We start from the raw sequence: 13,541 nt of genomic DNA on the forward strand, positions 1-13,541 counted from the left end.
TTTTTGAAAGCTAAAATGTGACCAATATGATGAAAAACGAATGACAAAATAAAATGTGTACAAAAATGTAATTGTACCTAGAAAGTAGTGGTGTAACGGTTCTCGGTAAAAAAAAAACTAACTGTACGGTTCGCCACCAACGGTTTGGTAAGCATTTGCACTGCGGTTCATCTCAAGTTTAATGACGCATCTGGATCATACAGTTTGGCAAAGAAAATAAACAAGCAGCAAGATAGATGAGCCCCTGCGTCATTCAAGTCTCCTGTCTGGGAACTTTTTCTATTTGCAGTCAGTCACAACAGAGATTGGCCATAAAACCTTTACAAAACAGGCACTGATTGCAGACATTGCTTGACGCGAGTGCCATATACTTGTAATACATCGATGTTTGATTATATATTTACGCTGACATCACCCGAGGATAGATTGCCAAAGTTATGTTGCCCTACTCGGACCGTTGATGAAGATGTGGGATTTCCACGTATGATTAAAACACTCGTGTTGCGTTATGACATCCCTTCTAGCTTCCATTTTAACAGCAAGGTTTTTTCTTCTATAGTGATGTACAGATTCTGAACACTGAACATACTGTATGTTGAGTATGAAATGCACTTTATGTTGATGCATATAGCATAAATGCAGGCATTAAGTTAAATGTTGAGTTAGTAATTAGAGAAAATTGTTTTTTAGTTAAGGACACTAACGAAAATTAACCATGGTTTTATTCAGTAATACTGTAGTAGCCATATAGTAACCATGGTTTTACTATAGTAATATTGTAGTAGCCATGACTGAAGTAACAATGCCTGCTGTCACCATTGATTTCTTGGCAGAAATTATAGTTTTGATACGGTTAACCATTGTTTTACAGCAGTAATACTGTAGTTTCCATATAGTAACCATGATTTTACTATAGTATTGGAACCATGTTAATTTTATGGTTACTATGACTGTACTACAAATACATGGTTAAACTATGGTTACTGTAGTAAAACCATGGTGATTTGTAGTGAGAGCAAATCTCTTGAAGTATTTGTTACTAAATAGAATATTTTTACTTTGGATTTGGCAGTAATATAGATATTTTTTTAACATAACAAATACCAAACCGTACCAAAACCGTGACCCTAAAACCGTGATACAAACCGAACCGTGAGAAATTTGAACCGTTTCACTCCTGCTAGAAAGGTTATCTACACATTTAGACTTCTATTGTTTTTAAATCAAGCTACTAAAATAATCACTGCAGACTAACCTGAACCTCTACACATAAAGAAAACTTGTGTTTTTATAATAATAATAATAATAATAATAATTATAATAATAAAAAATATAAAAACGATTTACTTTTGTATTTTTACAATTGCGGAGGTCCTTGGATATCCTAGAAGTAGGATTTAGTCAGATTTAGCTAACTTCTATGGAGAGTTTTGGCAACAAAGTATAAGTCACAGACTTGTTGGGGCTGTGGCGCAATGTGTAGCTTGCGTGCTCACAACATTAGCTCAAAGGGACCCAGTTTCAAGTCCGGCCTGTGTCATGTCTACTGTATTCCTCCACTATCCTATGAATAAAGGCTAGAAAGCCCATAAATCAAATAGCTTCTCGTTATCTCATGGCGATAACAGTGTAACACTACTTTAAAACTGTTCGTGCTTGTGTGTGTGTGTGTGTGTGTGTGTGTGTGTGTGTGTGTGTGTGTGTGTGTGTGTGTGTGTGCAATAGAGATATCAGTGTAATCCATGTAGCAGGGCTCCACTACAGTGCTGCAAACATGAAGACTGAGCATGAAATGAAATGTGCCACTGAAATCCATAATCGACCTGTTCACGTATCGACCGAGAGGCAGAGATCTCTCTCTCATGCACTTTCTCATTTCATCTCGGTCTCAACATGTCTGTCTCTTTCTGCTTGATTTCATGTCCTGGTCATCTCTTTCCGCATGTTCTGTTTGTGATCCAACCGGATGCTTGAATTTAGTGGAGTGTGAAACGGTTGCGAGTATGTTTGTAAGAACACATATCTCCAGTCTCTTGTAGTGAGGTACCCTTGTGTGTGTTTCTTTAAAGTGTGGCATTGTTACACTCTGTTTGGTTTTCACACTCACATTCACCACTGCTCACCTAACTCACTGTGGTCTGTTCACGGACCATGATGCATTTCACTGCACCGCTCATTTGAATTCTGCCTTCCGACTTTTCCGTCAAGTAGAGGTTAATTGCCCATGTGGATATGAATCTTATACTTGCATGAGATGCACTGATCAAGCTTTTTTCTTTCCTGATATTGATCCCTTGCCTGAACTTTGGCTATTGGCTATTTACTTAATATAGAATAGAGATTTGAGCATGCGTTGTATAGACTACTTTATGGCTTGCCAGTAATGACCATGCCTACACAGTACACAATACTGAATTTAGTTTGATCAACAGCCTTCTAAATATCCTGGTATCGAGTTAATCGTTTCGTCCCATATCATAATACATGGCCATAGGTGAATAAAGAATGGCAAGAATGAACAGTGCGGTGAGAGCCGTAGCCTAGTGGTTAGCCTATGGTTCTCATGGTGCTCATGCAAGCGATTCAAGTTTTGAACTGACCTGCAACATTGCCCAGTTCTATTCTGCCTCCCTCCTCTCTTAATTTCCTATTTTCTCTCTATTATCCTTTCCATAAAAGTGGCAAAAAGGCCAGAAAAATAATGAGCCGAGCGAAAGGGCTGGGAAGGTATGAAAGACGTTTTGAGGGATGGATACAGACAGGAAATGAGAGAGGAGATTATTAAACTGATGTAGGAAGTGGAGGAACAGGAGAATGGCTGTCGAGAGGAGTGAAAGAGATGCCTTGGGTCAAGCAGGCGCGAAGGCGCTGTGTTTGTGTGTGTGTGTTTGATCACTCTTTGATTGGATTATGGTCTGCTCTGGGCAGGGTGAATAGGGACGTAATGCGTTTGCTCTGTGGTCCATGTCAAGTATTTGTCAGTCGGTCTGTGAGGGCCACTGACCCCCCATGTCTGCCCCTCTGTGGGGCATCTACCCTTCTCCATATCACCAATGCACCGACCTCTTGACGCATGTAGACTGCAAGAGTTTACCAGTTTTTGCATAGAGTTAAGCTTCTTTTTTTACAAAGATGGATTTGCATTAAAACTTCAATTTATGGGGGCCTGGGTAGCTCAGTGGTAAAATACACTGGCTACCACCCCTGGAGTTCGCTAGTTCGCTAGTTCAGGCCAGGTCTCCTAAGCAACCAAATTGGCCCGGTTGCTAGGGATGGTAGAGTCACATGGAGTAACCTCCTCGTGGTCGCTATAATGTGGTTTGTTCTTGGTGGTGCGCATGGTGAATTGAGCGTGGTTGCAGCGGTGGATGGCGTGAAGCCTTCACACGCGCTATGTCACCGTGGCAACGCGCTCAACAAGCCATGTTATAAGATGTGCGGGTTGACTGTCTCAGATGCGGAGGCAACTGGGATTTATCCTCCGCCATCCGGACTGAGGCGAATCACTATACGACCACGAGGACTTAGAGAATTGGGCATTCCAAATTGGGAGAAAAAGGGGAAAAATCCCCCCCCCCCAAAAAAAACGTCAATTTATGTTGCGGTTGACACTGTAGATATGATTCTAATGGCTTTGTTGTAGCTTTTTCAGCGAATTATATGTTTGTTTTCAAACACGGCCTGAATGAGTTGACTGAAAAATTGGTTTGCTCAACATTCGTCTTGGTCAGACATGTGGCATTCAAAAGTTCAAGAGTCCACATTGAAAATCTGGGATTCAAAACATAATTTAAACCTGAAAATATATAAACATTGTTGTAAGTTTTTTTTTTTTTAAACAGTGAATGAAAGAAATGTGTAAATTGAGTAAATTGAATAAGAAATTTTGAAGTGCACTATTCCTAGGTAACTAATCAAATTTGTGACTTTGACCATGTGAGCTGATTTGTACAATGTCAAATTTAGTGATGCAACGGAATGAGAATTCTTTGCCGAAACCGAAAATTCTTGACACGTTGTGCTGAAAACGATTATTTAAAATTTCTAATAGTTTTCTTTTTATCTGTCCATCATCCATGTTTTCATTATTGCTGTGAGTGGAGAAAAAATAACTGGTTTTCTCTGTGACAGCGACACTCATAGATCCAGTTTCAGATGAAAAGTGTGAATTTGTACATGTGCATGAGACCGTGAGTGCTGGATGCTGAGCGGGTCGAACCGAACTCTTCCGTGTGTTTGACATTGCTGATGAAGAGTGCGGCTAGAACAGTATGTGGGGATATTTGACCACTGCGTTTAGTGGTGGCTCATACTAAACAGGTACACAGCACGTTCTTTAGTAATGCGCTAATAACTAAGAGAGCAATCACTTTTTCTCCATTTCAGTGTTTCTGTTGTCAGATTTTAAAGTAACCATTTCTGTTCAAATTTGCGGCCAAAATTGTTGACCTTTTTCCCCCTATGGTATTTTGGGCCAGAATTTTTCAGCAGACGAAATTTCGGTGAATTCCTACTCCAGTTCCCTTGCTTCCATTGAAGCACAAAGATTCTCAGTGAAACATTTTTAAATCATACTGGTCTAACATCAGGTTTTGCACAAACTTGTGTGTTCCATGCCATCTCAAATTAATGCTGTCATCAAACGGGGGCATACCAAATACTACAGTGGATTCTTTAACCCCACTGTACATTCATGCATACGCACATACCCAATGGTCATTAGCAAAAAAAAATGTTTCTGTCTGTAGGACTTCCAAACCTGAGAATCATTCCTGTTTGTTAGTAAATCCAACTTAGAATTAGAATTTGCGGTTTCAGTGAGCATTTCGTGAACAGCTCATACCAAACTCCTTAGACCGTCAAGAGTTCATTGGCTCTTTTTGCGCCTGTAAAGTGCTTTAGTGGAAAAGAACCAAAAGTGGGACACTAAACATGAGCATCTCTCTCTCATTCTGTCTCTTTTTCTCAAACGTACACCCTCACACACAAAGGTACACGAGGTCGCACACACTCTGGCTCCGTTGTTATGAATGGCTGTGTTAATCTGACTGCTGGCTTCTCTTCCGCTCTCTTTGTCCAACCGACAGCCTAGTAGCAGAAGTCAACAGCACCGCACAAAGGTCCTGCAACCCCCCAAACTGGTTAACGGCAGGGTCTATGTGAAGCTTTGATCAGATTTTTATTTTTTTTATTCAGGCCCATGTTCCCCCTCCCTGTGCTGGGAGTCTGCTGCAGGACATTGAATGGTTACACTTGAGGTAGGTTGTTAAGGGAAACGAGTGCAGGGAGAAGTGCTCAGGAAAGATATGTCACGGGTTCAGAGCCATCCAAATAATTAAAAAATTAAGTAACTAGTAATTTCAACCTGGTCTCACAGTGAAAACGTGACTCTATATACATTTTGGCAAAACTTGTTATACGTGTCTCCAAGTACAATTCCCTGCAGTTTCTAGGTGAAATTAACACTAGAGGCACTACAACAACTGTGTGTTTTATTCACTTTCAATCAAATCATGACTTTAATGGCTCATGACTGATGACTTTAAAAAAAAACTCAGACCCTGATATTTTATGATATTGACACACTTTTACTCTAAAGCATCTTTTGAAAAATTATACATTTTAGTACTTGTATTACAGACCCACCTACGTATACACACATTCCAACATGAACAGCTTGTGCGCTAGCTTACCTGATAGAGCATTGGACTAAGAGTCGAAGGACCGCTGTTCAAGTCCATTCATTAACTCAAGCTAACACGTGACATTACAGAGTCATAGAAGTGGCACGAAATGATGTGCATGACAATTTATCAGTCAGTAATGAAGAATTACAAGCAATAGAAAAAAAAAGAACAAAGATGCAAATGAAGTTTTTATCAGCAATATCAAGTATTTAGAAGCAAGCATTTAGAAATTGAAAAAAGTAATGGAATGTAACAAAAAACTACTTAAAGTTCTGGTCTTCACTGTATGATATGTAATAAAGTAATACCTTTTAAAGCTACTAAAGTTATCCAGCCAAAAGCAGTGAGTGGTTTACTTTTCAGGAGATGTTAAAGAGGTGAGGCAATCGTGTTATAATATATAAGGAGCCTCCAAAAAAAGCCTAGTCATTTTTAGAGCAATGATGGGTCAAGGCTTACTAATTTGCCAACAGATACTTCAGCAACTAATCCAGCGCTTTGAGAACAATGTTCCCTAAAGTCAAATTGGAAGGATTTTGGACATTTCACCCTATACAGTGCACAATATAGTTAAAAGGTACAAGGAATCCGTTCAGATATTAGTGCGTGAAAGGCAAGGCTGAAAACCACTTCTGAAGGCACGTGACCGCTGATCCCTCAAATGTCACCGTCTTAAAAACCATCATGCATCTGTAATGGATATCATGACATGGGCTCAGGAATACCTTGATAAACCTTTGTCTGTCAACACAATTCGCCACTGCATTCACAGATGTCAGTTAAGGATTTGCTATGCAAAGCAGAAGCCATACATCAACACTGTCCAGAAGCACTGCCGACTTCTCTGGGCTCTGCCGCATCTAAAGTGGAACATTGGAATTGTGTTCTGTGGTCCGACAAGTCCACATTTCAAATAGTTTTGGGGAAAAACAGCCGTTGTGTTTACCGGGCCAAAGAGTCAACTTTTTGGGAATTTGGGTTGCACATAAATTACAGTGTTTACATTAATGCCTCAGCAAGACTGCCATTTTCACAGACTTTTGAAGTGTATTTTACTGTTTAGGTATGTATCTGCAATACCGCAACTCCGTGAGCATGTTGGTTTTGTTTTTTATTTTACCCACCCCTAGTTGCAACCGGGTGTACTAGTGGGTGCCCTACAAACTTTTATTCATGTCTACCTGCATTCTGGTATGGAATACCGCTATCAAATTCAATTCCTGATGGAAAAAAAGGCCTGTGGCCACATGTTCATCTCAGAACTCTCTCTCTCTCTCTCTCTGTAATGGGAGCTTGTGTTCATGGTTGATTAGTTTTTCTTACACATTCACTTTGTTCTCCATGGACCCAACGATGGTGGCCGGTGCACACTAGCTTCCTTCTCTCTCAGACTATTAGTCAGCTGGAATTCATTAAAAACACACACTCTGATAAAGTTCTTATTTGTATTTGTTGGCTCTATGTTAATTAGCATACCTATGAGATGTACAAGTAACATTTGTCGCTATTCCGCTATTCCCCTCTCCCTTGCTCTACTTTCCATCTCTCATTGTTATTTATGAAAAGCTAAGGTTTTTTTTTTTGTGAGGTTGATTATGGCTTACTCTGTAGCGTCCCCTCTGGTTGTGGTGGTGGGTACACATACATACAAAAAAAAAAAAAGATTTGAACACCCAGTAGATTTATGAAAGTAATATTTATAGATTTTTAATTGCATTATAGTATTTTTGGTGTGTGTGTGTCATTGTGATTTGGCCTGACAGGATTACCATAGTGAGGTCCTCCTTTCTCTGGCTTTTTGTGATTGCTGGGCCGTGACTGACTAGGCATTTCCCCCACGTAGAGTGTGTGTTTGAGACAGAGAGGGAAGGGGGGCATCAGGATTAAAGGAAATGTTTCCTGTTTATTGTACTTTGGGTCCTCTGGGATGTTTGGGGGCCATTGTTGCAATGTGTTGGATGTGTAGATTAAAAGGCATACACACACACACACACACACACACACATGTATATGCATAAATTCTTCTGTGCTTTGTTTTCCTAATGTCCATTATTATTAATTTGGGTATATGTAATTTGAGTGTGTCTGTCATTTTGTGTGCCTCTGAATAATGATTCTTCGTGTCTGTGAGAATATGATTTTTTCAGTCAGTGTAATTTCTCATCAGTTAGTTCACCCTTTGAGAATAGTGCTGAACTACAATCAGTAATTGTTGGCATGCTGCTGAATTTGATGACACTGGTCAGCAATTATTCTCTGAGAGGTGCGTATTTTTGCATCACTTTGGACTCTTTCGATTTTGGTGTCTATGTATGTGTGGGTGTGTTTGTGGATGTGGTGCATTTTAATGTTGTGTGAGTTTGGTGTGCAGCTGTGTATAGCTGGAGTAACTGTCTCTCTGTCTCCTGAGAACAAACTAAAAAAGGTCAAATTAGGGTAGTGGGCCTCTTCTATTCAAACACACACACACACACACACACACACACACACACACACACACACACATACACATCTCCACCACACACAATCTAATCTATTTTATACAAAATTGCTTAAATATCCTATGCTTATGATTTCAGAATTGTATGTTTTTCTCATTTACTGATGTTTGTTTTGTTTTTTATGATAGATTATGTCCCAGTTCGAGGGAAGGAACAGAATTGGTCTGTTTCAGAAAAGGATAAACGGGTAATATTGTAGTTTTCATATCTAAAATCAATAAAAACATAATACTGTCAACCTCTCTCTCTCTCTCTCTCTCTCTCTCTCTCTCTCTCTCTCTATATATATATATATATATATATATACACATTTATATATCAACAAAAACAAGTTTTTCTTTTAAATAATGTCTTTTATATGAGTTTCTAATTGCCAGGAGGTGTTACCGTGTATGTGTGTGTGTGTGTAGGCTCAGATCTATAATAAAGGGGTTGGCCCGAGGCGTCTTTCAAATCGTTACTACACTGAAAAATCTGTCACGTGTCACAACTGCAACAAGATCGGCCACCTCTCCAAAAACTGCCCCACACCAAAGGTAATTCATTATCCACCCTTCACTCTGACTAACCGCACTAGTCACCTGCCCCACAGTGAGGGGTCACCTCATATCTGCTCAATAAATGTGCTTACACCTAAAGTGGAGTTTTTATTGGATTCATTTTGCAATAGAACTGACTCTTCTTCATTACAAATATTGCTGCTTCCTTTATTATTGTAACTTAATTGTTTTGAGGGACAAATTACTGTAGGAAGAAAAGGCATATTAGATAAAAATTAGTTCAATAAGGGTTAGTTCACCCATTTTGATCATGCACTCATGATGACTTTTTTTCTTCCATGAAACACAAAAGCAGATATTAGGCTTTATTTTATTTGATTTTATTTTGCACAACCTCAAAGTGATTCAACATAAAGAAAGTTTAACACCTTTCAGTCTCTCCTGCCTGTTGTTATATAAGCAACTATTGGATGATCAGGACACTGTCAGAGTTGTCCTAAATGTAACCGTCAGAATGTGCGTATGTGTGTGTTTGTTTGCGAGCAGAAGGTGCCATGCTGCTCATTATGTGGGCTTCGGGGACACTTGGCGAGGACCTGTCCGAACCGTCACTGTTCAAACTGCTCGCTGCCCGGCCACACCTATGACGACTGTCTGGAGAGAGCTTACTGGCACAAATGCTGCCACCGCTGTGGCATGACCGGACACTTCATTGACGTGAGTACTGCTGTGGGTGTGTAGGGTGGGCCTGGCCGCTGTTCATGTGTTGAACTGAGATGTGTGTTTGTTTATTGCATAGTGTGTGTTACTTGTGTGTGTGTGTGTGTGTGTGTGTATCTCCTGAGCCATTCTTTCTCTCATTAAGACAGACGCTTCACAGGCTGTGAGTGGGACACACGCTCCACTCGTCACCCCCAACAACAAACCCACTGAGAGAGAGAAAGCGAGGGGGGGTACAAGATGAAATATGACTTTTAGAAACAGGAAAGACAAGAAAAGAAATAGCTTCTTAAAGCAATGCTTGGAGTCATATGTTTATAATGCATAAAAGCACACACTCCCAACCACCATGTTATAAAAGCTAGTTTAAGTTTCTGTTCATCTTGTCTTGCAATTTGGAAACCATTTTAATACAATTTTGGCATAGTTTTAATTGAAATGGAATTGGCCCCATTCATGCATATCATGCTGACAAACAAACATTTAGTATTCGGGTGTAGTTAAACAGTCCTACTGCAAGATATTCCATTTCATTCTGAAATGTAAAGTTCTGATTGTCTAAGCTCTACCTTCTGGCCACATCACGTTTAATCGTAAGGCTCATCATCAGTGTAAGACTTCTAGTCACTGATAGATCTAGAATATTCATTGAATATAGAAAGGAGCTTGCCTAGTTGATCTTACTGTTTAAACTAATAAACAATTCTTCAGCCGCCAGCACAACACAACATTTAATTATGCTTATAATCTATAATTACGCCGATCTCACAAACTGCTATGTGGCGTTTGTTAATGAACTCTGAGAGTTAGCAAATACCAGCCGGTCGTAACAGGAAAGCGTTAACTTTCCAGTGTCTGGCTCGCTGTAACTCACTTCTTCATAACGAAGGAGCACCGCGCTTGATATTAACATTTACATATTTGTTACATGTTTGGGTTGAGACTTTAGTCTGAACGAAGACTTGTTAGCTTGCTTTTTTAATTACTGGTTAAGAAACTATCCGCTGAAAACCTTTCTATCACAGATAAAAAAATAAAAAATAAAAATAATTCAAATTTCATGATTATGTAAGATTGACATTTGATATGCCTTTTCTAAAGATTTTTTTTTTTATTCACCTACATGTTTTCTTTCCTCTTATCATAGTATTCTCACTATTATTTTATCACTCAAACATAAAAAAAATTTTTTGTGTGTGTGTTATATATTTTACTTTGCTTTTGTAACATATTGAAAATAAAATTACAGATAATTTCAATTTAGAAAGTGATCACGAACAGTTATTTGCATGTTAAAACATGTTGTTAATTTGTGGCACATTTGCTGTTTAATTGTAGCTTGTTTGCTTGTGAAAATAAGAACTCATGGCAAATTTGTGGCAATTCTCCCAGATCTGTGCCTCATAGGTTTGTCGACACTATAGTTTTGTAAGGGAACATAGTCAAAGCTTAAGTTTTTCTAAAAACAGCTAAAAGCTCATTAGATGACTTGCAGAAAGTAAACCTTCCTGATCATCAGAACAGCACTGAAGACTGAAGTCAAAGATAACTTGCTTAATATACACAAACAAATTTACAGAAAATTCTTTTCTTTTTTTGTTTTTGATTTTTTTCTCCCCAATTTGGAATGCCCAATTCCCAGTGCGCTCTAAGTCCTTGTGGTGGCGTAGTGACTCGCCTCAATCCGGGTGGCGGAGGACGAATCTCAGTTGCCTCCACGTCTGAGACCGTCAATCCGCGCATCTTATCACGTGGCTTGTTGAGCGCATTACCGTGGAGACCTAGCTCATGTGGAGGCTCACGCTATTCTCCGCGGTATCCACGCACAACTTACCATGCGCCCCACCAAGAGCGAGAACCACATTATAGTGACCACGAGGAGGTTACCCCATGTTATCTACCCTCCCTAGCAACCGGGCCAATTTGGTTGCTTAGGAAGCCTAACTGGAGTCACTCAGCACACCCTGGATTCAAACTTGCGACTCCAGGTGTGGTAGTCAGCGTCTTTACTTGCTGAGATACCCAGGCCCCAGAACCCTTTTTTTTTCTTCTTTTTTTTCTTTTTTTTTTCCCTTTTTCTCCCAATTTGGAATGCCCAATTCCCAGTGCGCTCTAAGTCCTTGTGGTGGCGTAGTGACTCGCCTCAATCCGGGTGGCGGAGGACGAATCTCAGTTGCCTCCACGTCTGAGACCGTCAATCCGTGCATCTTATCACGTGGCTTGTTGAGCGCATTACCGTGGAGACCTAGTGCGTGTGGAGGCTCATGCTATTCTCCGCGGCATCCTCGCACAACTTACCATGCGCCCCACCGAGAGCGAGAACCACATTATAGTGACCACGAGGAGGTTACCCCATGTTATCTACCCTCCCTAGCAACCGGGCCAATTTGGTTGCTTAGGAAGCCTAACTGGAGTCACTCAGCACACCCTGGATTCAAACTTGCGACTCCAGGTGTGGTAGTCAGCGTCTTTACTCGCTGAGATACCCAGGATCCAGAACCCTTTTTTTTTCTTTTTTTTTTCCCTTTTTCTCCCAATTTGGAACGCCCAATTCCCAATGTGCTTTTAAGTCCTCGTGGTCGCGTAGTGATTTGCCTCAGTCCGGGTGGAGGAGGACGAATCCCAGTTGCCTTCGCGTCTGAGATTGTCAACCCGCGCATCTTATCACGTGGCTTGTTGAGCGCATTGCCACGTGTGGAGGCTTCAAGCCATCCACCGCGCCAACCACGCTCAACTCACCACGCACCCCACCGAGAACTAACCACATTATAGCGATCATGAGGAGTTTACCCCATGTGACTCTACCCTCCCTAGCAACTGGGCCAATTTGGTTGCTTAGGAGACCTGGCTGGAGTCACTCAGCATGCCCTGGGATTCTAACTAGCGAACTGGCAAACTCCGGGGGTGGTAGCCAGCGTCTTTACCACTGATCTACCCAGGCCCACAGAAACTTCTTTTCTTAAAGCGATTCATTGATCCTTTTTATCAGCACTCCACAATTTTAGCAGAGTGATGTGTTTATCAGAGTGTTTGGTTTTTAGTATCTACAGAGCGGAAATATTTTTTTAATGTCTTCTTTACTGTGTTACACCTTGTCACAGCGAGTGTGGGAAAGAAAAGCAGATTCTTAAAGATTTTAAATTTTTTTCTACAATGCCCTCAGCAGGATAACCCAACAGGGGTTGGTAAAGCCTCTCCCTCCCTCTCTCTCTGGCTCTCAGGTGGGGTTAAATGGAAAGATAAGTGTATAAATGAGTCTAGCTGCTGTGCCCTCAGCAGTTTCAATTTTCAGAGAGCTGTAGGAAGCTCACAGGGCAAATGTGTTAACCACACTCGCTCAGTATCCGTTGAGACGGCTTGAGCTTGCAACGGCAAACTGAGAAACCCTCTTCTTCACTTTCGATATATTTTTCTCTGTCCATCCTTCAATAAATATCAGTACTGTTCACTGTTAGTTTCCTAATAGGTTCCTAAAACTATTAGGTTACTTCTGCTGATTATTTGATCAAAGAGGACATAAGAAAGCTTGGAAATAAATGGATAACAAAAGGGAGAATAAATTAGAAGATGTGTAGAATTAGTAGAAACAGAGATAAAGAATAGGGTCTCAGTGGATGTTTTCAAGCACCCCATACTCTTTGTTTCTTTGTTTATAAGGAATTGTCATGAAAATCTATGATTTTAACTGTGTGGTGGTTACTTGCTTTTAAGGTTTTGACTTTTTTTCTTTTGTGTCACTCAACAGGAGTGTCCAGAAATCTGGAGACAGTACCACCTCACGGTAAGCCTTGTGTTTGTCTGTGTGCTTATGTCACAAGTTATGTCTTCAAGGGCTATTCCTGGTTTAATACAAGTTAAGCTCAATCGACAGCATTTGTGGCACAATGTTGATTACCACAAAAACTATTTCGAATTGTCCCTCCTTTTCTTTAACCCTTATGTTGTGTGGCGGTTATTTTGACCCGGCCGACTTTTTTTCTTTTTTTTTTTCTTCTTGACTTCATTTAATTGGAATAAAATTCCTTGACTTTGTTCAGATATGGTATCTGAAAACACAAAATAATTAACAATTTTCTTTACATTTCGGTCAAAAATGACCGGCCATTGGAAATTAATGGTTTAGACTACAGAAT

The 13,541-nt window shown here is 40.2% G+C and overlaps 1 protein-coding gene across 2 annotated transcripts in view; it reads left to right on the forward strand.

Annotated features, from left to right (window-relative positions):
- The window catches only part of LOC127445363 (zinc finger CCHC domain-containing protein 7-like), a 72,465-nt gene that overhangs the window by 33,780 nt on the left and 25,144 nt on the right, over positions 1–13,541 (forward strand). For both annotated transcript variants that reach the window (XM_051705398.1, XM_051705396.1), the window contains exons 3-6: positions 8,317–8,375; positions 8,599–8,724; positions 9,235–9,405; positions 13,154–13,189. In XM_051705398.1, coding sequence (XP_051561358.1) covers positions 8,317–8,375; positions 8,599–8,724; positions 9,235–9,405; positions 13,154–13,189 — 392 coding nt within the window. The remainder of the gene's footprint in view (positions 1–8,316; positions 8,376–8,598; positions 8,725–9,234; positions 9,406–13,153; positions 13,190–13,541) is intronic.

This window comes from Myxocyprinus asiaticus, chromosome 8, assembly GCF_019703515.2.
Source record: "Myxocyprinus asiaticus isolate MX2 ecotype Aquarium Trade chromosome 8, UBuf_Myxa_2, whole genome shotgun sequence".
In the NCBI taxonomy this organism is placed as follows: Eukaryota; Metazoa; Chordata; class Actinopteri; order Cypriniformes; family Catostomidae; genus Myxocyprinus; species Myxocyprinus asiaticus.